General features: G+C 36.6%; 2 protein-coding genes across 2 annotated transcripts in view; both read right to left on the reverse strand.

Moving 5' to 3' along the window:
• Positions 1–1,519: 1,519 nt before the first annotated feature.
• On the reverse strand, positions 1,520–1,894 carry LOC146993470 (protein GVQW3-like). Its single transcript, XM_085808263.1, has one exon. It carries the CDS (start codon positions 1,892–1,894, stop codon positions 1,520–1,522), a length of 375 nt encoding a protein of 124 aa, XP_085664389.1.
• A 14,502-nt stretch (positions 1,895–16,396) lies between these two features.
• Positions 16,397–23,648, reverse strand: part of LOC118185303 (ninjurin-1-like) — a 36,913-nt gene continuing 29,661 nt past the window's right edge. Inside the window, exons 3-4 of the mRNA XM_035355142.2 lie at positions 19,086–19,280; positions 16,397–16,822 (exon numbers count right to left, since the gene is read on the reverse strand). Coding sequence (XP_035211033.1) covers positions 16,664–16,822; positions 19,086–19,280 — 354 coding nt within the window. The 3' untranslated portion in view covers positions 16,397–16,663. The remainder of the gene's footprint in view (positions 16,823–19,085; positions 19,281–23,648) is intronic.

Below are 23,648 nucleotides of genomic sequence, written 5' to 3' on the forward strand. Positions count from 1 at the left end.
TGAGAATCATTGTATCCTAAACGCTGTCATTTCGAGCTAAAGGAACAAATTATTACATCCGTTCATTTCGCTTCGAACAAGTAATGATTCAGTTGAATATACGATAAATCAGATCTTGGTTAGCCTTCGGAACAGAAAAAAAGAATAAAATCTTCATGAACGAATACTGACCAAGGTCTCTTCATAAACACTACCAAATTATCTCATTTTAGCAGTATAGTATGAATATTCATAAATGATCATGAAATAGTAGGGCTTCTTTATTAATTTAAAATATGACTATCAAAATTTTTGAATAACAAAAATTTTAATAAAATAGTATAAAAAATACAAAAATTCAAATTAAATAGAAGTTGTGAAACTTCTGAAAATGCTTCAAAAAACCTATTATTTAAAATGTGAGCTTAAAGCATAAGCTCATATTTTAAATAATAGGTTTTTTTGAAGCATTAAGATTTAAACAGATAGGCGATAAATATTTCTCATTTAAAGATTTAAGCCGATATTCAATAAATATTTCTCATTTAACTTTTAAAGAATTTCCTCATTATCCACTCATCTGTTAATTTATAGATACATACAACTGAAATTCCTATTTAAATTTTTATTATATTTATTTACTTGCGAAGAGTTCAGGACATTTAAAATCATCTATAAAATTTATGTTAAATTTTAAAGTTTATGTTTTGAAAACGAAACTTTCTTGAAGGATTTCTATTCTAAGAAACCTTACTTATTATCAACATAAAATCCATAAACTCTTACAGTCCTGAGTGTAGAGTATTTTCATATACGAGGGGGAGTCAAATGAAAACCATAATTATTTTTTTAAATATTATTTATTGGTCACACAGGGTACAGAAGTAAATCACTTTTCAACATAGTCCCCTCCTCGTTCAATGCAAGTCCGCCAGCGCTTCGGTAGAGCCTGAATACCTGCAGAAAAAAAGTCTTTTGGGCGACGGCGCAACCACTCGTGCACCGCGTTGCGTACCTCTTCATCGGAGTGGAACTTCCTGCCGCCCATTGCTTCTTTGAGCGGACCAAACAGATGGAAATCGCTCGGTGCGAGGTCTGGCGAGTAAGGGAGATGTGGGAGGTATTCAAATTTCAGGTCTGTGATGGTCGCAACCGTTGCACGCGCCGTATGGGGCCGTGCATTGTCGTGTTGCAGCAGCACACCGGCTGAAAGCAATCCACGTCGTTTCGCTTTGATGGCAGGCCGGAGATGATTTTTAGGAGGTCCGAGTACGTAGCACTCGTCACAGAGATTCCTCGTGGCGTGTAGTGTTCCAAGATGATGCCCTTTTCGTCCCCAAAGAGGGTCAGCATAGCCTTCCCTGCAGACGGCTGTGTCCGAAACGTTTTGGGTTTCGGTGTTGAGGAGTGGCGCCACTCCTTGCTCGCTTGCTTTGTTTCAGGCTGATGGTAATGCACCCATGTTTCGTCACCAGTGACGATTCGTGACAGGAAGGCATTACCGTCACGTTTAGCACGCCATAAAAGGTCTTCGCACGCATCAGCACGTCGCCTTATGAAACTGGAGAACATCATGCACAATATGATGTGCCGATCCATGACTCATGTGTACACATGTTGCAATTTCGTCTATTGTCACACGGCGGTTTTCCAAAACGATGGCTTCAACGGCTGAAATGGTCTCTGGAGTCACTACGCGCCGAGCCTGGCCGGGGCGTGGAGCATCGGCCACGGACGTAACACCATTTGCAAATTTCCGGCACCATTCATAGATTTGCGGCTGTGACAAACACGCATCTCCATACTGAACCTTCATTCGCCTAAAAATGTCAATCGGTTTCACACCTTCACTTCTCAGAAACCGAATCACAGAACGCTGCTCCTCGCTGGTGCATGTGGCTAGTGGGGCTGCCATTTTGGAACTGTTGTTGCGCCGGTGTTTGTGCACCTGCCGGCTGCTGCCACCTAGGAGACATCCGGCATACTATCGCAAACAGGCATGCCAACTTACAGCTCACTGGCGCCATATGCGGATTTTTATTTCTACTTTTATGGTTTTCAGTTGACTCTCCTACGTATTTCATCTGAAATGTGGTATAATGTTCTTTAGGATCTTGAAGTATTTCCAGACTTGTTCTTAGAATCTTGGAAACTGAGCCTTTTTTTAAAGGTTAAATAAACAAGCATTAGTACTTATCGGATATCTTTGGTAGCATATGTGTAAGTGAATGTTCATGGAAATTAGAGCACAGTATTAATGGATACTAACTTAAGGGGGAAAAAAACGTTTTACGCAGGTAATTAACAAGTTCAGCAAAGTTTCTTCTTGGTTGCCAACAAATACTTGCGTAACATAGAAAGGCGTCCGAGATAATACACTACCAAAAATCAATACCAAAAGTTAAGGAGCAGCATGTTTTTTTGGTCTAATTTGAGAATGAAGCAACATAGAAACAAGAAATTAAAAGGACATGTTCACTAAACAGTTCTTTAATAAATGCGACATATAATGTTTCTAAAATTCAACACAAACATGATTTACGACAAAAAAAATGCACTCTTGACAGAGAAACCTAGTCATGGAGATGGACTACAGTACAGCTTTTTGAAGAAAAAATGTGGCAGTAACATTACAAAAATGGCTTCTAATAAGAAATGTGTCCCCCCCCCTAGTTGCAATATGTTGACACCAGCAACGTTCTAAGCCTGGGTCAGTGAAATGGAAAAAAAACAAACAGAAACGGAATAATCCTTGTTCAAGCTTATCCAACGACCTTGTAGTAGGACTTAATATGCAGCAACCTGTTCCCCAAGCTAGTCCCAAAGATGCTCTGTCGGATTCAGGTCTGAGGATTCAGCTGACCATTCCATCAACTCCATATCGTGAACCTCAAAATATTCTTCAGCAACCCAAGCTGGGATCAGTTGAGAATTGTCGTCCATCAAAAGAAATTCAGGATCAATAGCAGCGGCATATGGGCGGTTACATTGGTCAAGATCTCGTCGCGTTATCTCACACCGGTCAAAGTGCCTCCATGGAACACATGCAGGTCAGTGTGACCACCGAGAAAGATGATCCCAGCCGAAACCACCACCTCTGTAACTGTGTCTCTCTACAATTTGTGATTGATCGTTTATGGTACGCTGTTCCCTCCAGATCGATTGAGGACACGAAACACTCTCCAATATGACCCTGTGCTCGTCTGGGAAGAGAACAGATTCCCATTGTTGACTCATCTAGGAGAGATATTCTCTTGCCCAACATAAACGGACACCCCTTTGTCCTCGGGTCAAAGAGACACAAACAACTTGTAGTTTTGCATACAGACCTGTATTGTGCAGGCTCCTGCGCACTGTAGTAGCTGAGATTCTTGTTCCTGTTGCCACCAAATGATCTGCCATGAGCTGAGGCATAGTAATGTTGCTCCTCGTTCGGACCGAAAGAGCTAAATAATAGTTTCCCACAAGTGTTATAGCTCTTGGTCTGCTTGGAACATGTCTTCTAGGCACAGAATTCTCGGACTCAGCCTGATGCCATAGTCGGTGGACCACACTACAAGAGACATTGAGACGCCTGGTAGCAACAGATTATGACATCCCTCATTTCCATCCATCCTATAGTCCACCACCTCAACAAATCAGGCAAACGACTTCTCCTGGACATTCACAGACTCTCCTGGATGTTTTCAACGAAATTGCTAATAACAGTTGAAGACCAATATTCGTGAACAAAACTTACAATTTTTGCATTTTTTCTCCAACTTCTATATATGCATTCATTTGTATAAAATAAATATGGTAGCTATTGTTTTTGCATATATTTTTGTTAAACTTCGTTACTATCATGCATATGAACTGTAAATGTAAATGTTACTGACATTTTTGTGTTCGTGACCTTTGAAAAACTTGCAGTGCCTTTACTTTTGGAGGGCAGTGTATAAAGCAAATAAAAATAATAAAAAATTTCTATCATGAACACTCTGTTCTTAATTACATAAAAAAATATTATACACACAAAAATGCTGATTATTTTAAGTTACATCAGGTCACTTGTATTAAAGTAACAGTTCGCTTTCATTGAGGAAACATTTACTATTAATTAATTTATTAGTTTTTTTCAGTTCTTATTCATAGTTTCTCATAATTAAGCAATGTAACATTTAGTTAAAAGGAATTTAAACGAATTGCCACCCAATCGGTATAGTGGTTAGGGAAGGTAAATCGCTGAGTTGGCTTCCGACCCAGGTATAGATATATCCATTAAGAATTGGTTACCAAATCAGCGGGAGTCAACCACTAGCTCTAGGCAGCCCCGGCTGAGCAGACAACATTTATAAAATGCAAAAAAGAGATATGCATGTGCATACAAGGCACTTGAAGAAGAATGCAATCAAAATATATGTATATATATATATAAATACCAACTCATATACAGATATATATCGGAGTCGGATATCAAGGTCGGATGAGACTTGCCGAAGGAGCTTGCTCCTACTTGGTCGTATCGGACGCCAAACTCCGTCGATCTAAGGCAGTGGTTCTTAACCGGGGGTGCGGGAATGTATTTTTGGGGGTGCGGGAGAAGCCCCTAGCTAATCATAAAAATTATTTAATATCATTTATTAAATTTCTTATAATAAAATATTTGAAATCTGCAATACTGTCCCCAATATCATGTTCCCGAGCTCATAAAAATTGGTAGCACCTAGCTCACTTATCGGCAAAAGACACAGGAAAGAGCCCGTGCCGATGGGCGTGTACATTACGCTACGAAAAGGCATGAAACGCTACAAGCGAACGCGAACAGGCAGCTAGGTGACGGAGAAAAGAAAAAAAAAACTTTGTGGGAATACAAGCGAAGAACGTTATCCTAGCTTGCGCATGCGCTGAGTTCAATATGTGCTACTCCAATGGAATCTACGGATTCACAGATTTGTATCTGCATCTACTGCGCCTGTGTTATGTTGAATCAAGTTGAGTCAACTATTGTGTCTGCGACATATGTGTATTGTGTATTCTGACTTGTCCAGAAACCTCTTGAGACTAATACATTCTTAATTGCCCGTTCAAGCCGAATAGGATTCAGTGATATTACAAACGTAAGAACATTATATATATTATATTACATTATTTCTAAATAATTAAATCGATTATAGTGAACCCCACTATGACAAAAAAAAAAAAAAAAAAAAAAAAAAAAAAAAAAAAAAACGGCAATTGAACGATAAGTATGCCGGTTATGGATTTACCTACACAACCGAAAAAGATGGCACGCAACGACCGCAATGCATCTTGTGTTTCAAAATATTTTCAAATAACAATCTCAAGTTATTAGAGCATTTCAACAATTTGCATGGTGGATTTTGCAACATTGCAAAAAGCGCATAGCATGAACAGCTTGAAGTCAAAGAAGGCTCGGTTTGATACCAGTGGAACTATCCTAAAATTGTGCGGACCAGCAATTCAAAAACCTTCATTAGAAGCGCCATATCAAGTGGCATATTTATGTGGGGGAAAAAAAAAAAAGAAGAAGAAAAAGAAACCTCACACGATCGCTGAAGAGTTGATTAAACCTTATGCTTTAATTATTGCTAAAACAGTTTTAGATTCAGAAGCACATAAAAAAATCAAACAGATTCCATTATCGAATGATATTATACGATCGCGAATACAAGATCTCAGTGAAGATATCTTAATGCAAGTAATTGAAGACATAAAAATCAATCCACTAAAAATAAGCATGCAACTGGATGAGTCAACTGATGTTTATAATTGTAACCAATTTTTGGTATTTGTTAGGTATGTGAAGGAAAAAGAAGTGGTAGAAGAATTTCTATTTTGTGAGCCACTGGAGGTGAATACGAGAGGAATTAATGTTTTCAATCGCATCAAAGACTTTTTTACTAAATATCAATTACCAATGTGATTAGCTCAATATGCACTGATGGAGTCCGAGCAATGTTAGGCAAAAATTTCAGGATTTTTTTCACACATGAAAAGAGAATTACCGGAAGTTATAATAATGCATTGCATGTTGCATCGCCATGCACTTGCATCGAAAGCATTGCCAGAAAGTTTAAAACATTATCTAACTACAGCAGTAAATGTAGTAAAAGACATCCGAGGGCGAGCGCTTAATCATCGCATTTTTTGTGCATTTTGCGAAGAAATCGGTGCTGATCATACCGTTCTCCTATATCACACCGAAATACGATAGTTATCTAAGGGTTGCATGATTAACAGAGTTTTTGAATTGCGTGAGGAAATTATTCAATTACTGACTATTCAAAACTGTTATTTAGTAAAAGATTTTGAGAGTAATGATGCAATGCTGAGGCTGACCTACTTAGCAGACATATTTAACCATTTAAATGAATTGAATCTATCAATGAAAGGAGTTGGTATAAATATAATAATATCTAGTGAAAAATTATATTCATTTATCGCAAAATTAGAGATTTGGATACGTCGAGTAGAAAAGGGGAATTTTGCAAACTTTCCCTTGCTTGATTCTGTTATTATGAAAAATGAAAAGAATACAATTATACCCGACATTGTAATACATTTGAGACGATTGAGCGAATCATTCAATGGATATTTTTCTACCGGAAATATTACCAAAACTCAAAGATGGATACTGGATCCATTTCTATTTGACTTAAATTTGATGGATGATAGTGATCTGAAGAAAGATTAACTTATTGAAATGCGAGCAAGTGGACATGTTCAAATGGAATTCGAACAATTAGAATTGCAACAATTCTGGTGTTCACAGTTACAACGTTATCCAGAGTTGGCGAACGGAGCACTGCAGTTACTCTTACCCTTTGCTACCACCTACTTGTGCGAAATGGGATTTTCATCGCTTTTGCATATAAAAACTAAAGCGAGAAATCGCTTAAATGCAAGGGATGACTTACGCGTATGTCTTTCAAAAAAGGAATCTCGCTTCGCCAGTATAATAATGAACAAACAACAACAGACTATCCATTAATAAAAATAATATTGTTTTGTATTTATATTTATATAAAAGGTACAATGTTTTTCAATAAATAGTAAGTTTCGCAAAAAATGTATTTTTCTAGACTAAAAAAATTAAAACTCATTTTTCAATGGAGTGCGGAGATATATTTTCAGATTCAATGGGGTGCGACTCGCTAGAAAGGTTAAGAAACACTGATCTAAGGTCTCGTATCCCCTTGGCCGAGAAGCGCACCACTTAAGAGGTCGCTCGAGGGCGGGAGAGACGATGCAAAAAAAGTCTGAGGACGGTAGAGAAGGCCGTAACTTCAGAAAGAAGTGGTCAGGGAAGCTGACTGCGATGCCGAAGAGCCTGGGTTCGAATCCCGGAGAAGACATGGTTGTAACTGTCCGTCCCTTCTTAGGAAAGGCGATGGTGGCTCACCTATTAGGTGCCTCCATAATAAAGAGACCACCACATCCGACCTTGTATAGATTAATGGACTGGATTATGTTTCTAATTGTTCATAATCTGCCATTGGAAAAAAAAAAGTTAAACCAATTTATTAAATCTTTATTATTTAAGAAGTGAACCTTCCTACCATTACGTTAAATCCACTGAAGGCTTGAATCATAAGGCTGAATTTTTATTACTATTGTGATAAAAACATTAATTAGTATCCTTCTTGTCTTGTTTAGATGATAAAATATTTCTGCTTTTACGACACAGTGAAAAATGTAGTATAAGTATGCAGAGTACGTAAGGATTCTGTAAATTGACAGATTCAGCAATGCATCAAACATAACACAGGTGAAAAACTAGAAACATATTGCAACATTTGTTAGTTTGCAACATTTGGCAAATTCTAATAAGCACCTGCAGTTATTTTAAGTGTCTCAGAAACGTTTTCACTAGATTTGTGAAATTAAAATTTAGTTACGTTACAGCCTGAAAGTTAAAACTTTCATCTACCTATACATAATTTTTAATTCGGGTAAAAATTTTTAATTTTCTTAATTTTATTTCTTGATTACGGCTTAGACGATTAATGTTGCTTATATAATTACACGTACCGAATACAACCGAATACACGTACAAGAAAAAGGAAAAAAAACATGCCTGAGTAAGAATCATCCAATCTGCAATTAAAAATAAAAAATCTTTGGCTTTAATTTGTATTTATCTTGTAATTCTTTTATGAATTTTATGTACTTTAATTGTGTCTCTGGCCTTGATGTGATATCTGTGTGATTTTTTTCTTATGTATGTGTGTAGCTAAGTTTCTATCTCAATCAAATATGCTTAAACATTTTTATAAGCAATATGTTTTTTCAAAGGGGGAAGGAGCTGTAACGTTCCCCTTCTCTGAAGAACACTTGGTCACCCGCCCTAAAATAAGGGATAGAGAACCCTCTTCTCGCCTCGGCCAGAAGAGGGGAGCGGACTTTCCCCCTGGTCGCAGGTAAAAAAAGAGATTGAGATGTGGAAGAAAGAGCGGACGCTGGTTTGCGCGCTCTACTGTAATGAAAATGTATTTTAAAGTTTTTCTAAAGTATACTCTGTACAAAGTTGTATATATAAGTAAATATTTAGCCTAAAATAGGTCTTGTTTATTTGACGGAGATAAGACTATGGTACACTACCTCGCACTAGGTTAGAGTCATTTTACTGTCCGTATATCTGAAATTTTTCATCCCTTGGTACTGCCGCTCTGCAGCTGCACCGTTTGGCCCGGCTCTTATGCCAGCATTACGCTTCTTTTAATCTGTTGATATTTTAAACTAATTTTGATCATCATGTACGTGTCACACGTCCTTCACAAAGACTTAGCAGCCAAAAAGAAAAAGTTGGCAATGATCCACTGCTTGATCACTACAAATTTCAGGCAATAATGTGAAATTTTGCTCCCGTTAACGTTTATTTTTAAAGTCTGATTTTTTATTTTCTAAAGTATCCTCTGCCTATAGACTCCATTTCAAACTCCGTTTGAAATTTATTTTCTGTACACAGGTTAGGTAGCCTAGTGGAAAATTGTAATATGTAACAGTTAGGCTGATAATTTATTTTAAACGTTCTTCTGAGTTATTTTACTTAGAAATTCAAGACCAGACGGTAAGTCATTTGACCACCTTTTTGGGTCCAGCTATTAGAATATGGTGGATCCGTTCACCTATTTGACAAGAGCTTCGGAACTAAACTATTGTGCAGACGTCTGCCATGTTACAAAAGGCTCCACATCGAACATCTGTACATGTCTTTGGAAATATGAAGAGTTACACTTTCATGTTATAGCTGCATTTGCGAAATCAATTCATTATGGTAGTGACGGGTATGTTAAACAGCTAGGTTGAAGATTTCGGCTGGTAGACGGATGGAATATGTGTTCGACGAAGCGTTTATATAGCCCGGCACGAACTAGTAGATTCATTAGCAATAGGTAATGTATGTTTAGAATTATCGTGACGATTCAAGAGGTGGTTTCCAGAATTTTCAATGATGCGCATGAACTTAGTTATCTCTTCAAAATTATCAGGACAATTCTAGAGATAGTTTCAAGAATTTTCAGTGATGCGCCTGAGCTTCATTATTATGTCCAAAATTATCGGGACAATTAGATAGTTTCGATAATTTTCAATAATGCGCAGTTGGATGCCACGCTGAAGTACTGTATCAGTCAAAACCGCCATAAGACATACTGATTATTCAAAAACCACTAAAATTGCTATCATTTTTCCCCCCTGTTGTTGACTTTTTTTATATTAGGCATTAGTAAAAATAGTTATTTATTCCAAAGTTTTGCGGAAAAGTGTTTAACGATTTCTTAGGTTAGGATCCAAAGATTCGAATGATCTCAGTATGTTGGTCCTTATGATAACTGTGGGGAGAAACAAAATTACTTTTTAAGCAAAAGCCTAAAAACGTTAATGGCTTATTTTCAAATAAACAGTCTTTCTCGTATAATACACTGGTGTGCAAAAATTAAGGACGAAGTCGAAAAATTAGCATATCAGCTGAACGAAGAGTCAGAGTGGACAGAAAGACCAATCAGGAGATTAAGTAAGGTGATGTACGGTAGCACATGCGCAGATATTCAGGTAGACGTAATGGGGGAGTGTCTGAGTAGTATAAAGCATGTTGTCGGTGTAAGATCAGTATTTCTGGCAAAAAGATTGCACGCCGTATAGCAGTTAAAATCACACCGAGTTGCTGCCTCAGCGAGAAATGGCGAATAATCAATCTGTTAGACGACATCTGGATGCTTTTACCCGAGGTCGAATCATTGAGAAGTTCGAGGAAGGCCGCAGTGTGACAAGTGTGGCTGCAGAGTTCGGAATTGCTCACAGCATCGTTTCACGACTTTGGAGACCATTTCGAACTACAGGAACAGCTATCCGGGGGTTTAATAGTGGTCGTCCACGAGAAACCACACCCGCAGATGACCGGTATATTGCCTTACAGGCCAGAAGAAACAGGCGGCAGACAGCGGGAGAAATCGCTAGACGCACGACACAGGCGACTGGACGACCGATATCGCGTTTTACCGTGGCCAGAAGACTGCACGGTGGTGGTCTGTTTGCACGACGCCCTGTACGGTGTGTACCTCTAACGCCTCCCCATCGGAGAAGGCGTTCTCTGTGGTGCCGGGAACACCGGAATTGGAGAGACAATGAATGGGGACGAGTACTCTTTACAGATGAGAGCAGATTCAGTCTGAGTAGCAATTCTCATCGCATATTCCTCTGGAGAGAGCGGGGAAGCCGCAATCATCCCTCGAACATCATTGAAAGGGACAGGTATGGAGGTGGCGGTGTTCTCGTTTGGCGAGGCATCATGCTTGGTAGTCGTACAGACCTTCACATCTTCGACGCAGGTTCAGTCAACGGGACCCGTTATTGTAAAGAGATTCTTTTTCCATATGTGCGTCTTTTTAGAGGCGCTATGGGTCCGCAGTTCCTTTTCATGGACGACAATGCACCATGTCATCGTACAGTAGCTGCCCAACAGCTCTTAGAGAGTGAAGATATTGAACGTATGGATTGGCCGCCACGATCTCCGGATCTCAATCCCATCGAGCATGTATGGGATTTTCTAGGCAGACGCTTGGCAGCTCGTACCTTACCACCAGTAACGATTCCGGAGCTTCGATTGGCGCTGCAAGACGAATGGGCAGCAATGCCTCAACAACTCATTGACACCCTCATTCTCTGCATGGGCAGACGCTGTGAAACCTGCCTAGCAGTCAGGGGAGATCATATCCCCTATTAAAGACCGGATGTTTCTTGCTGGACACCCATCACAGGGATGTTTCGGCCTTCAGTCGCATTGCGCTCCATGCTACTTTTTCAATAAAGCTTCTTTTTATCCCTCTGATTTCTCTTTTAGTAAGTGTTGCTTACATTACTCATGTCCTTACGTATTGGGGATCTTACGGTATTAAATGTGTTGATTTGGAAAGCTTTTGTACAAAGTTATATTGAAAAAACCATCTCGTCCTTAATTTTTGCACACCAGTGTAGTTTCTCTGCATTGTGCGTTGACGTGTGTTATTTAATTTATCATTTCTAAAAGACTGCTCATGAGTTAACAAAAGCGATCAATTTACTTTTAAATAATGATTTGTAATTTACTAAAATAATTTTTTTTATGTAATTGTAGACCAATGAATATGCTTCCGATTCATTTTACTTCTAGTAAAATAAAACAACAGCATGTGATAAAGTGGCACAAAGGTTCTTTGTCTAGGAGGAGTTTTAAAAGTGCAATAGTTTTATATCCGGGATGCAATCCTGTGCCTTTGTTAATGATTCATGTTGCAGCCTCGAAGGTCGCACAAATGGACAAAGAGTAAAAGAAGTCTTTTCATCAGGGTAAGGAGATGGATACTTTGTTATGTATGAGTGAAAGATTCATTCGCCCCTCCCCCCGGGAGTTCAGCGCAAATACACACAGGAAGATATATAAGGTGGCTTCCTGAGAAGAAGAGGCAATTTTTCCTGTTTAGAGCTATAGGCATGTTGGACTGCTAAGAACGATCATTTCTCGTGTATAATGCGTTAGAGTACTTTTCCTGTAACAAAATTCTGATATTACGGGACTAAATATACCCAAGTCCCATATTGTCAAGATATGCAACTATTAAGTTTTTCATCTTATTAAAATTAATGTTATTGTTAAAACTTGAGTTAGAAGTTCATTTCAACCCTGAGTCAAACAACCCAGGCTTTGCGTAGCGGTTTCCCCCACTACGCCACAACAGTAATATTAAAATTGGTGGCAGCGGTTAAGATTGTTCCTGAGAATAAATTTAGGAACTGACTTTTCTCTTGTGGACTTCAGTTAACATCGTGTGTTGTTTTCCGTACACCTCGTCGTGTGAGTATTCCGGATCATCGAATGGAAGTTCCAGAAAAGGCAGTGTTTTAAAGGACTTTATCTGAGCAGTCAAGACTTTCTTCTCTTAATTTTGGGTGCAAGGACAGTTCGCGTGGTGAATCCTCTTCAGAAAGTGACAGTGTGTCTGAAGCTAACGTCGGAGTGTGATCTACTGCCACAAAATAGTGAAATTTCCCAAGTATGGGAGTTTCCCGAAGTAGTGCCAGGAGAGCCATCGAAGGCATCTTCAAATTGGTGAGTACCATTTTTGTGATTTTGGAGAAGTTATGTCAGTTATTCAAGACTATGTTCATTTTGGATATAGACCTGTTATTGGGGATCAAGTGTTTTCTTGCGGTTATTAAAAGTTAGTCTTGTGGTTACCTTTGCTAATTAAAATTTAACTGTTTATTCTATTGTTCTAGTAACTGTTTAAATTGTATGAAGTATTGTAACGTTATACTTTAGATAAATTTAGTTTTTAAATCAGTTCGGTGTTAGAGGACAATATTTGTATAGTTGAGATAGTGCAGGAAAAATTTGCATCTTATTTAGCATTTGTGATTTATGTTTTGTAGGTATGCATAGGTGAATTAGTTAGAGATCATTAAGTGTTGTAAGAATTATTAGGGTATTCCTCAGTTTTGGAGAAATAGACCTGTTGTTGTTTTTGCATATTGGAATAATTTATTTTGCTTTAGTTTTCCATAATGGGTGAGTTTCTGAGGAAATTTACTAAAGCTCTACTATTGGAGTTAGCGGAGGAGTTTGATACAAATGTGTCTCAGGCCAAGAGAGTAAGAGAAATTAGGCAGGCTATTCTTAATGCCGAGGACTATGAAGAGGAATTGGCGAAAGAATGCGCGGCAAGAATCTGGGCTGCGGCTGAGCAGAAAAAAAGCAGAAGAAATAGCCGAAAAAAAGGGAGCACAGCGCGAATTTGAACGTGAACGCGAGAGAGCACAACGGGAACGGAAACAACAGAGAGCAGAACGAGAACGGGAACTTGAGCGAGTTTTTGAATTGGAAACTTTAAAACTGATGAACGTAGTTGAGACTAATAGCTTAGCTTCCACGATTTCGACAGTTGAGCAACCTAGAGAGAAAAGGTTAATTTGAAATATCTAGTACCGTTTTTTGAACCGAATAATATAGATATTTCATTATTTATTCCTTATGCTATTTGAGAAACAGGCTCAAATGGAGAACATTAATGAGATCAACTGGGTCTGGCAATTAATTCCTTTATTACCTCATGATGTAGTGCATTTAATAGTAAAAGAACCAGTGGATAAATGGGATGATTAACAGCATGTTAAGAAATTACTCATGCATAGATTCAAGCTCAGTTCTTTGGCTCTAAAAACAAAATTTGAAGAACATTCTAGAAAAAAAACGAAATGTTATAGGTGGATTTATTGTATGAATTGAGAGTGTACCTAAAGAATTGGTTAGATTAGATGGAAGTTCAGGATTTTGAAAGTCTTAAGGAACTTATGTCACCGAGCAAATTAAGCGGTGAGTCCCTCTAGAAATAAGAGAGCACTACTTATACAATTGAAAAGAATTTAAAACAGCTTCTATTTTAGCAGAGAAAACGACAGGTATGAGGCTTGAGAAGAGATACGAGGAGGTTAGAACAGAGAGCGGGGTTCAAGAAACCATTTGAGAAAGTTAAAGAGCGGTATGCAAATTCCAATGGTAATTATAATCAGAAAAGTAGTGGTCATCAAAGAATTAAATCGGAGGAGCATAGAAAAGTGGAGGATTCTAAAAAAGAGCCGGTTTTCAATGAACCGAGGTTCGGGAAACAGCAAAAAATAAAGTGTTACCAATGTGGAAAGGACGGTCATATCCGACCTAACTGTCCGTCGCTGGAAAAGTATAAGGTTAATCTGGTGAATAATTTAGAAACGGAGAATTTAGGAAAGTGCTTTGAGCCGTATTTCAAGAAAGCAGTAATTAATGGTGCAGAGAGAGAATATCTAAGAGATGCTGGAGCTGGAATATATCTGTGTAATAGTACGTGGATTAATACTAGTGACTTAGGCGAAACTGTTTGGGCGAAACAGCATTTGGACACAGAATGTAAATGTTTACCTTTGGCGAAAGTCACCATTGAAGGTGATTTTAGTGTGGTCACCACAAAGCACAAGTAAACACAGGGAGATATATAAGGTGGCTTTCTGAGAAGAGGAGGCAATCTTTCCTGTTTAGAGCTATGGGCATGGTGGCCTACTAAGAACGATCATTCCTCGTGTATAATGCGTTAGAGCACTTTTCCTGTAACAAATTTCTGAAATTACGGGACTAAATATACCCAAGTTCCATATTGTCAAGACATGGAACTTTTAAGTTTTTCATCTTATTAAAATTCATATTGTTAAAACTTGAGTTAGAAGTTCATTTCAACCCTGTGTCACAACCCAGGGTTTGCGTAGCGGTTTCAGCCACTACACCACAAGCAATTATAAACGAAGAGGTATAGAGGAAATTAGAAAATATTTGGTTTCTCTGTCTGAAGAAAAAAACACTCAGTTGCCCAGTACAAGAGTTACACATTCTTATTTTTTGGAACTTACTTTTTCTAAACACAAAACAGTAGATATAAGATGTATTTATTCATATTTATATGGAATCACGTTAATCACGTATTCATTAATTTACTTCAAAAGTTTCTTTATATTCAAAACCTGTATCATTATTTTTGAATCGGTATAATTTTGGACTTGCGGCTCTCGAACGTTCATAGATCTATCATATATGGCTTCCATTGTCTTGAAGCTTGTCCATCCCTGATGTATCGTGTCATTAAAAATATTTGGGGAAAATGTAAAGGTAAGTAGAGGGAACCAAAATGAGCCGATTTTGCAATTAAATATACTGCGGAAATGGCGCATTGAGGTGGTACAGGGTGCTGTTGTGCAGTAGACAGAAGCGGTCTGGTGGCGTAAATTACCATTTCCCTTGGGATTTCGAGCGATATACATCGCAACACGAATGCGAAGCTCCTAGAATATGCTTGGAATCGTTCTTTGCATCTCTTTTGAGTAGGTGCTCTATTTTAGTCGCAGCTCCATAGATAAACAGCATAGAAGATAGTCACTGTCATGTAGCGGTGCATATTGCTCGAAATTCGCAACGGGAATGACGATTTATGACAGTAGAAAGCTTTCCCCTACCACTCAACAATGTCGTGTATCATCTCCCTGCATCCTCTACGCGAACACATTCCATTGCAAAATCTACTTATTTTGGTTTCTTCCAGCTGCCTCTACATTTCTACCAAATATTTTTGAGTCACCCTGTATGAATTTAGGAAAAAAATCATCGCAGGAAAATTCATAATAGATTTTGGGGTCCTTAACTATATATTATCGTCAACATCGTACATTTCAATTATTTGTAATCATTTTGTGACATTTAAAGTTTACTAAAAACTGTTTTATGTTAATTTTTTTCTTTAAGCCTCGTTTCGTCTCGCACTCACTCAGAGGGTTATGCAGATTTTATGATAAGCCGCGTACGTTCAAAAGAGAAGAAGAATCGTAACCAACATGATTTTTAGAATTGCCGCCACTAGTGCTTGTCTATAAAGTTTGCTGATCTAAGTAAAAGATGGGCAAGTCTAGACAATTAGATGAATTTTATCTGCCCGATCCAGTTAGTATTCGAAATGTAACCTTGTTAATATGAGTATGTTAATAAACTGTTAAGTTCCAGCAAGCTGCTGTTGACAAGAGAACTTTTAATTTTGGTTGTATTACTTTAACTTAATCCCACAAACGATGAAGAAATAAAGTTTTCAATTAACTTTTACATTTTTGTGTTGAATCTTGGGTGCTCAATCACAAGTAAGCAAAAGCGACAGCTCGCAGACACATAGACGAAACTTTTGAGGGTGAAGTAATTAATTAGGTGGTTAGACAACCTTAGTTATAACTCAACTTTCTTCTGTTACGAATGGAATCATGAATGACTGTCTGAGTAAATTAACTTTGCAAATAGTATTGATTTCTGAATTCAGTTTTTCTTACTGCAAATTACATAATGATAATAATTACCTAATAATTATTATTTAAACCATTCTTTAAGAAATATTTTATTATGTACATATAAAATGTTGATTTAAAATAAAAATCACAGATTAGCTTGTGTGCTTAAAGTAAAGCACAAAATACTTATATTGTAAAATAAATTATTAAGTTTGTGAATTTATCCTCAGCATCCATTAAAAGATGTAATAAAGTCTGTATTTTAAACTAGAAACTGAAATGATGCATAACTATAGATGTTGACTATGACTGGCTATCTGAAACAAAATTTTCATAACTATATCACACTTCATTCTCATGTAGAGTCACTGAATGATGAGGCTATTACGTTGACTACGGTAATGAGGAAAATACCGATCACAGTCAGATTGTTCATAAGATCCGCTCTGGAATGGTGGGATGGTCGGTTAATGTTGTAACGAGAATTCACAATCAGCAAGACTCCAACTACAATCTGGAATATAAAAATAAATAAATAAAAATTTGCATACAAAACATGCATATAAACAAATAAACATATATATATTAAATTCATCTGCTAAATGTAACCTACATTCAATGAAATAGCTCATGATTTTTCGTGAGTTAAACATGCTCATGAATTCAGAATGCAGTAAAAGCAGAGTAGCTTTGTCTTTCAAGAAAAGAGACCAGCCGCCCAACCGGTCTAATCGTTAGCGTCGCTACTGCCGTGCCGAAGGGTCCGGGTTCGAATCCCTGAAAAGGCATGGATGTTTGCAAATGTATTGTGCCGATGCAGCACAGCGGCACTCTAAATATGAGGCGAGCCGAAAGTCCTCTCGTGTGGTTTTTCGGAAGGGGAGAGGAGGGGAAGACCCTCGGACCCATCCCCCTCCGGGGTGCTCTCCATCAAAATTGGGGCAGAACTAAGCCAAATCACACTGTCACCTGTTGGGTGTTCATGGCTGTTGCAACGACAGGCGTAATCTTGCGCTCCTTACCACGAGGAATTTCGTTGACTTGGACTGACTACGTCAAACAACTGAGCATAAGCAACAACAAAGAGAAGAGAGACTCTTATTACTCATTCCGAGTATTAAGTCTTTCCAATCATTAAGAGTCGAAAAATTATCTAGGGATTATTTTCTTGCAATGAGGTGAATGTTTGCGGTTTAAAATAAAATTCTGAAAAAAAAAAAAAAAAAAAACACTCATTTTAATGCAAATTTGAGCATAAAATGACAAAATGCATTTCAAGAAGCTTACGCAACCATTCTTAATTTGCAATCAATAAAAATTATGCACAAATTTATATTTTTTCTCAGATTGTAAACAGCCTAGTGATTTCGAGGTGTATTAATTTCTGTTTGATCTTAGCTTTATTTTTATAATTGCTTCAGTTCTTCATAGAATGATACGAATGAAAATTCGTATCATTCTATGAATTCTTTTCTATTCGTATTCGTTCAAAGAAAGAAATTTCTTTGAACTTGAAGAACTTTCTTTTCTTTCTACTTTGTGAAGAACTTTCTTTTCTTGAGAGATTCTTGAGCTGCCGGCTACATGGCTGCTGACTACGTATATTTCTGTAGATTCTTATACACTGTAAAATTTATTTGGTTATTCTATTACTGAATTTAAATCCATATTTAAAATAATACATTTTTCGATGCAATTATTAGTATGAATTTAGATTCAACAAATTTTGCACAACTGTTCTGTTTTTAAAATATAAGCAGAAACAGAAACGTTTTAGTAGTTACACTGAAAAACAATATATTATTGATGTTCAAGAGTTAAAAATTTTATTTTAATTAATGTTTTGCGTGCCGAGAACGAAATTCCAGAGGTCCATTTTTCTCTATGTATTTTAAATCAAATGTACTCCTGATAAGAAACCAAAAGGCTCTCTTCAATTTTATAATTTGCCTTAGCTACACATACCTCTCATGACAAAGCAACAAAATAAATAAAACCCTTAACTAAAATACTATGACCTTTAGTGTCGAAATGTTTAGAACTTTATCTGAATTCGCTGCTACCGCCACTAACGTTCTTTAAGTGGACTTTTTTACTAGTGATTAATACTACAATAAATAAAATCTCAGCAGAAATGTAACACTATTACTATCGTTTAAAGACGGCAAGCATATTTTCATTGTCTCTGTCTGTCATCCATTAAGTGCCTTCATAATTTGTCTTTACACAAGCTTTAACCATCAATACAAACTACCTAAATAGCTTTGTAAACGTACCCTATAAAATTATTTGCTAACAAGAACTGCAGATGCATCCTTTAACCATTTCTGATTGCGCTTTTAACTTCTGTTTCCTTCTCCGTCTTGCCAGCAATAACAAAAATTTATTAAATACGTAAGAATTGCGTGACATACATATATGTGTGCACTTTAGCTCTTTGATATTAAATCAGCTTCGACTAATTTCTGTTTTAATTAAGATGTGATTCCTGAGAATAAAAGACTTTTTTTAAAAATTGGGGGTCTGAGTTTCATTAAGTTTCATGACAATTTGTTAAACAATTTCTGTCACTCATTTTTAACACGTCTTACGTTCCACTAAGGACTATCTTCAAATATAACAATAGGAAATAAATTCAAATAAACAGTGAAAATGCGTAAAGATTATGAATTTATTTACCATTACCAACATTATTTACCATTTTCAAATTAAAGTAATATTGATAAATATAACCTTCTATGTAATTAATGAGAAGATGATTCTTACTATATTCTTACCTGTAATGCTATGGAGATACATATGCAAGTAATGTGTATGAAAAATACAGCGCTCTTTTCTTGATTATATTTTAAGATAAGCTTCAGCTGAGAAGCATTGGCAGTAAGCAGAGCCAAATCCATCATTCCCTGTGCAACAGTTTTCTTTGTAGAGTAGATATTGTTATCAAGGGGCTTTTTAATCTTTTTCCCATTCTGTAAAACAACAAAATATATATAATGTGGTTGAGCATTTATTTTACACATTCATGTGTAACACGTTGTTCAAATACTCTTCATAATTCTTTCTAAAGTAAGCTGCATTTATTAAATATCTGTTACTTAATGAATTCAGGAAATATTAATTTAATCAACAAAACAAAATTGAATTAGATATATTATAAAATGTATTTAGCAAATATACTATTAAAGTCCATTTATTAAAGTTTTTGAAAATTCAGCTTATCAATGAACGAGTGGTTAAATGCTGGTAGTTCACTCCGTTCCATTTCCTTACATATAACGTTAAGAAAAGGTAATTTTCTCTTAAGAAGATCTCCCACGAAAGCAACGTTCAGTATATGCAGACATTCCTAGTGCACTTTTTCATAGCTATATAATCTAATTCAAAAAATTAAAAACGAGTCAATTCTTTCCCTGGAGACCTGCAAGACTTTTATTTCGTTATATCTTAATATTTACTGGAGATGTATTAGGAATATTACATAAAATTAGCATTTGAATAGCATCTGTGTTTTTTTTTCCTTTTATATACATATATCTTGTCTACCAATGCACTTAGGTACCATACGTTGTTCCTTTTTATAAAGTTTCGTTGATTTACAATTAAAGTTATTCATTGATTTGCGATAAAGTGGTTCCAAATTTTCTCATATTTTTTGTCCGGTTGCTTAAGTAATTCTGGCATAGCGTACATTAACTGTCTCCCAAAGCAGAGATATGCTTTTAGGGAATCTCTAGGAAGCTGGCTTGCAGCTGTACTCATGGAGTAAATTATCGTGCAGCCAACTCTTTTAATTAATAGGGAAAAACTTTCGAATTTAACAGTTCGGCTATTTATGGTCCATTTCTTTATATTTCAATTCTGTATGACTTATATTTCATAATTTTAGGCACAGGAGGAATTGTAGTCACGTTTCGTTTCGTGACTTGCTAAAATGAATCAGCCAGTGAAAAAAAAAAAAATATATATATATATATATATATATATATATATATATTAGATGCCATTAAAAAAAAAGGAAGAAATAAACTATTACAATTCTAAAATACTAAATTTATTTATTCAAGAGAAAGAGTTGCACAGAATGAGTAAATCTGTAAGTAGGGATAGGAATAAATGTTAAGGATAACAAAAAGGCACCTGTAGTTAAACTAAATATGTTAAATAGTAGGGTCAACCCTGTAGAGACATTAGGTATTTTTTGGAAGCAGGAGAAGTGAAAATGAGCAACGCCTTCGCCGGGAATCGAACCACGGACCTCTGGAATACGCGCACAGCATGCAGACCAGTACACCACGAAGGCACGCTAAGCAGGCGGGAGAAATACCTTATAACCTCTAGTCTAGAAGGAAACGGCTACTAGGCTCATACCTTTCTCTAGGCTTTTTGCTGCCCTGTGCAATTTCTGAGGTTTCTAAATCCTGCCGCCCCTCAAAAATCTCTCTAAATTTTGCTATTCTAAATTCTGACGCTGGTCCAGACCAGGCGTAACATTAATTCAAAAAGTTCCCGGACGATATCCTGTAGGATTGCATGTCAGAAATTGTGAAACTGCTTAGCTAAATTCATTCACATTTTTGAAAGGTATGTGAGTGAATAGAGGAATTTCCCAGATATACTCTATTGGCGGGAATTTGGATGACTCGGCTGATCAAGGGAGCAGACGAACAGTGCGATGATAGACTTTAAAAGGTATCCTTATGTGGCTGGTGTTATGTTACTAGTAAGTTAGCCCACGGTTAAATGGCAAGAATGGCAATAAAAGAGCTCTTAAAGTTTCATCGATATGCCGTGGACTCTAAATATTTTACACAACGACAGGATCAATGCGATGGCCTTCACATCTCCAGAACTGAGCTTGGCCGTATTGTACGTGCCTGTTGATAATCGCCGGCTATGTTAAATTAAGAGCCAACTACATTAGGTATTTGTGTCTAGCTTCGGCTAAGTTTGTTTAGTTTAATATTAGAGTAGTTTCTTAGTTTCTTATCCTGATTTAAAAGCCCGAGTGGAGGTTTTCTGTAAGCCTGAGAAGGGGCCATCTGTTATGATTTCTTTGAGTGAATAAAAGAGTATTTTAACCCTTCTCAGGAAGCTGTCATAAATACTTGAACTCTGCGATAATTCGATACTTAGTTCACTAGGTTCCTTGACATTTTAACATAGAATAAGCACAGAGGAACATTACAAGCTTCCTCACAATCAATGAAAATTCACTTGACACTTTTTTCTTTTCTTTTTTTTTTTTTTTTTTCCTTGTGGTGGAGTGATTCATTGCATCATTATCGGCGAAATTTTAATCATTTGAGTCTTTGGTCATATATTACTTCGTAAAATTTCATTGCAGATGTCAGGTTCTTCAAGGTCCATTGCCCCATCGTGAAATAATATGTGAAATAGCAGCAAGGGGATAGCCAAATAAATTAAACGAAGACTAAAGGGAAACTTGCTCTTGCTTGAAAATTATCGTTTGCTGTGCTCGTATGCGTAATAAGGATCACCAAATACTGCCCTCACAGTAATAGAGACTGAAGAATGATATGATAACGATTTTATTGTATATCAATTTAAAAATATTATATTCGTTTCCGAATAAAGAAATGTGCCCAATATTAATAAGACGTTAAAAACTAGTGTCAGTTATAGGGTTCCTACCTTGAATTTACGGCTGTGTGTGGAACCTTGAGAACTGGCAAGCGAATAATCACTTTAGCTCAGAAAACAGAACGTAAACTCAAGAAGGGTTAATTACTCTTTATTGCTAAAAATAAGAATTAACAGATGGCCCTTTTCTCAAGACGGACAGAAAAGCATCCACTTGGGCTTGAACTCAAAAGTGCTAAGAAAATCAAACTTAACTAATGCTTAACTAAAAAGATATAGCCGAAGCTATCAAAATTCTACAGGAGTTGGCCCTTAAATATTAACTAAACGGCGAAGCTATCAAAGGCCTGAAATACGGCCGAGCGTAGTGATAGCTTAGACAGAGTATAACCAAAAGGCAAACGCGTGCTAGTCAGAATCTCTGGCGCTCTAACGAAATCAGTGGAACTTCGTCTTAAGTACCGCTGTTCTTTCATTTGCATTAACCACGATTCTAAAAGCAACACTAGCATGAAATTTGTAGGCTGCAGTTAGAAGGGACAGGATAGTAGCTTTAACTAAAGATAACTGTTATGAATTTAGAATAAAGCTTACATAGTAATTTCTGTCTCTTTTTACTTGAGTTCCATAAAGACAGCACTATAAAAACTGCTTTTTAAAGCTGAAGTTTATCACAATCTAAAATTAGAATTCCGTAAAACCCAAAATAAAAAATTATAAAGGACATCAAAGAATTAATAAAGTTTAACTCATTGCATACGTCTGAACTAATTTATCAACATATACATTTATTAAACGTTTTAGCTTCACTAATGGTGTTGCTCATTGCATAAGCAAACAGCATTTTAGCTCAACAAGTAAAGGATAATCGTAGCATACTACAAATATTTATTAATGAAATTCTTTAATTAAATTTCTAATCGTGTAAATGTGATTGGCAAACAAATTCAAATCTTGCTCCCTTAATTCTACTGAAGTAATATAGCTACTACAAAGGTGTAAATAGCGAAAGTTATCGATAATTAGTACCATAACTAATTAATGGAATTAATAGCTTTAGTATGCTAATATACTAAACATGCTAGACCCTTCTAGAATCGTAAATCAAAAATGAAACCTCATGCTTTTCTTAAACAAAGATATGCCGCTGCATACGCAACTCGAAATAACTCCCCCCCCATATACTTAGAAACGTATATATGTAATAATAATGTAATAATATAATACTAACAAGGTAAAAATTAAAGGCATATTATATTTTAACTGTTAAGAAAGCATCACTTTGTAGGGTTTATATTTATTTTAACTAACATTTATTTTAAGTTTAAACTATCTTTCCTGTCAAGCCTTACTTTCCCCTGGAATTGCCAATGCCAGAGTATGTAAATTTTAGTAGAACGCGCAAGGATTCAAATTGTCAGCGGAAGTAATCTGAGTTAAATAGAAGGGAAACGAGTTCGAAAGTGTGCTTTCTTGCTTCACGAGCGTGGAGGTGGCTAGTTAGAAATTGAAGCACGAGCGTGGAGGTGGCTAGTTAGAAATTGAAGCACCACGCGTTTCGGCCTGTGTGCTTGCCTCGGCATATTATTAATCTTTCAACGTAATATTCAGAAGTTTGCTGAATTATCAGCGGTATTTTAGAACGCGGTGAGGTTAGTTACGTTTAGAGAGCTCGTAGTTAGTCACTTGTTGCTATTCTTTTCTTAGTTTCTTATTTTTATTTTACCGCCGGGTCG

The sequence above is a fragment of the Stegodyphus dumicola genome, chromosome X1 (assembly GCF_044657685.1).
Source record: "Stegodyphus dumicola isolate Sdum_Otavi_A_Nest chromosome X1, ASM4465768v1".
Classification (NCBI taxonomy): Eukaryota; Metazoa; Arthropoda; class Arachnida; order Araneae; family Eresidae; genus Stegodyphus; species Stegodyphus dumicola.

What these genes read in the sequence shown, in the direction of transcription:
- LOC146993470 (XM_085808263.1), bottom strand. Translation starts at nt 1,894, where the DNA reads ATGGCAGCCCCACTAGCCACATGCACCAGCGAGGAGCAGCGTTCTGTG.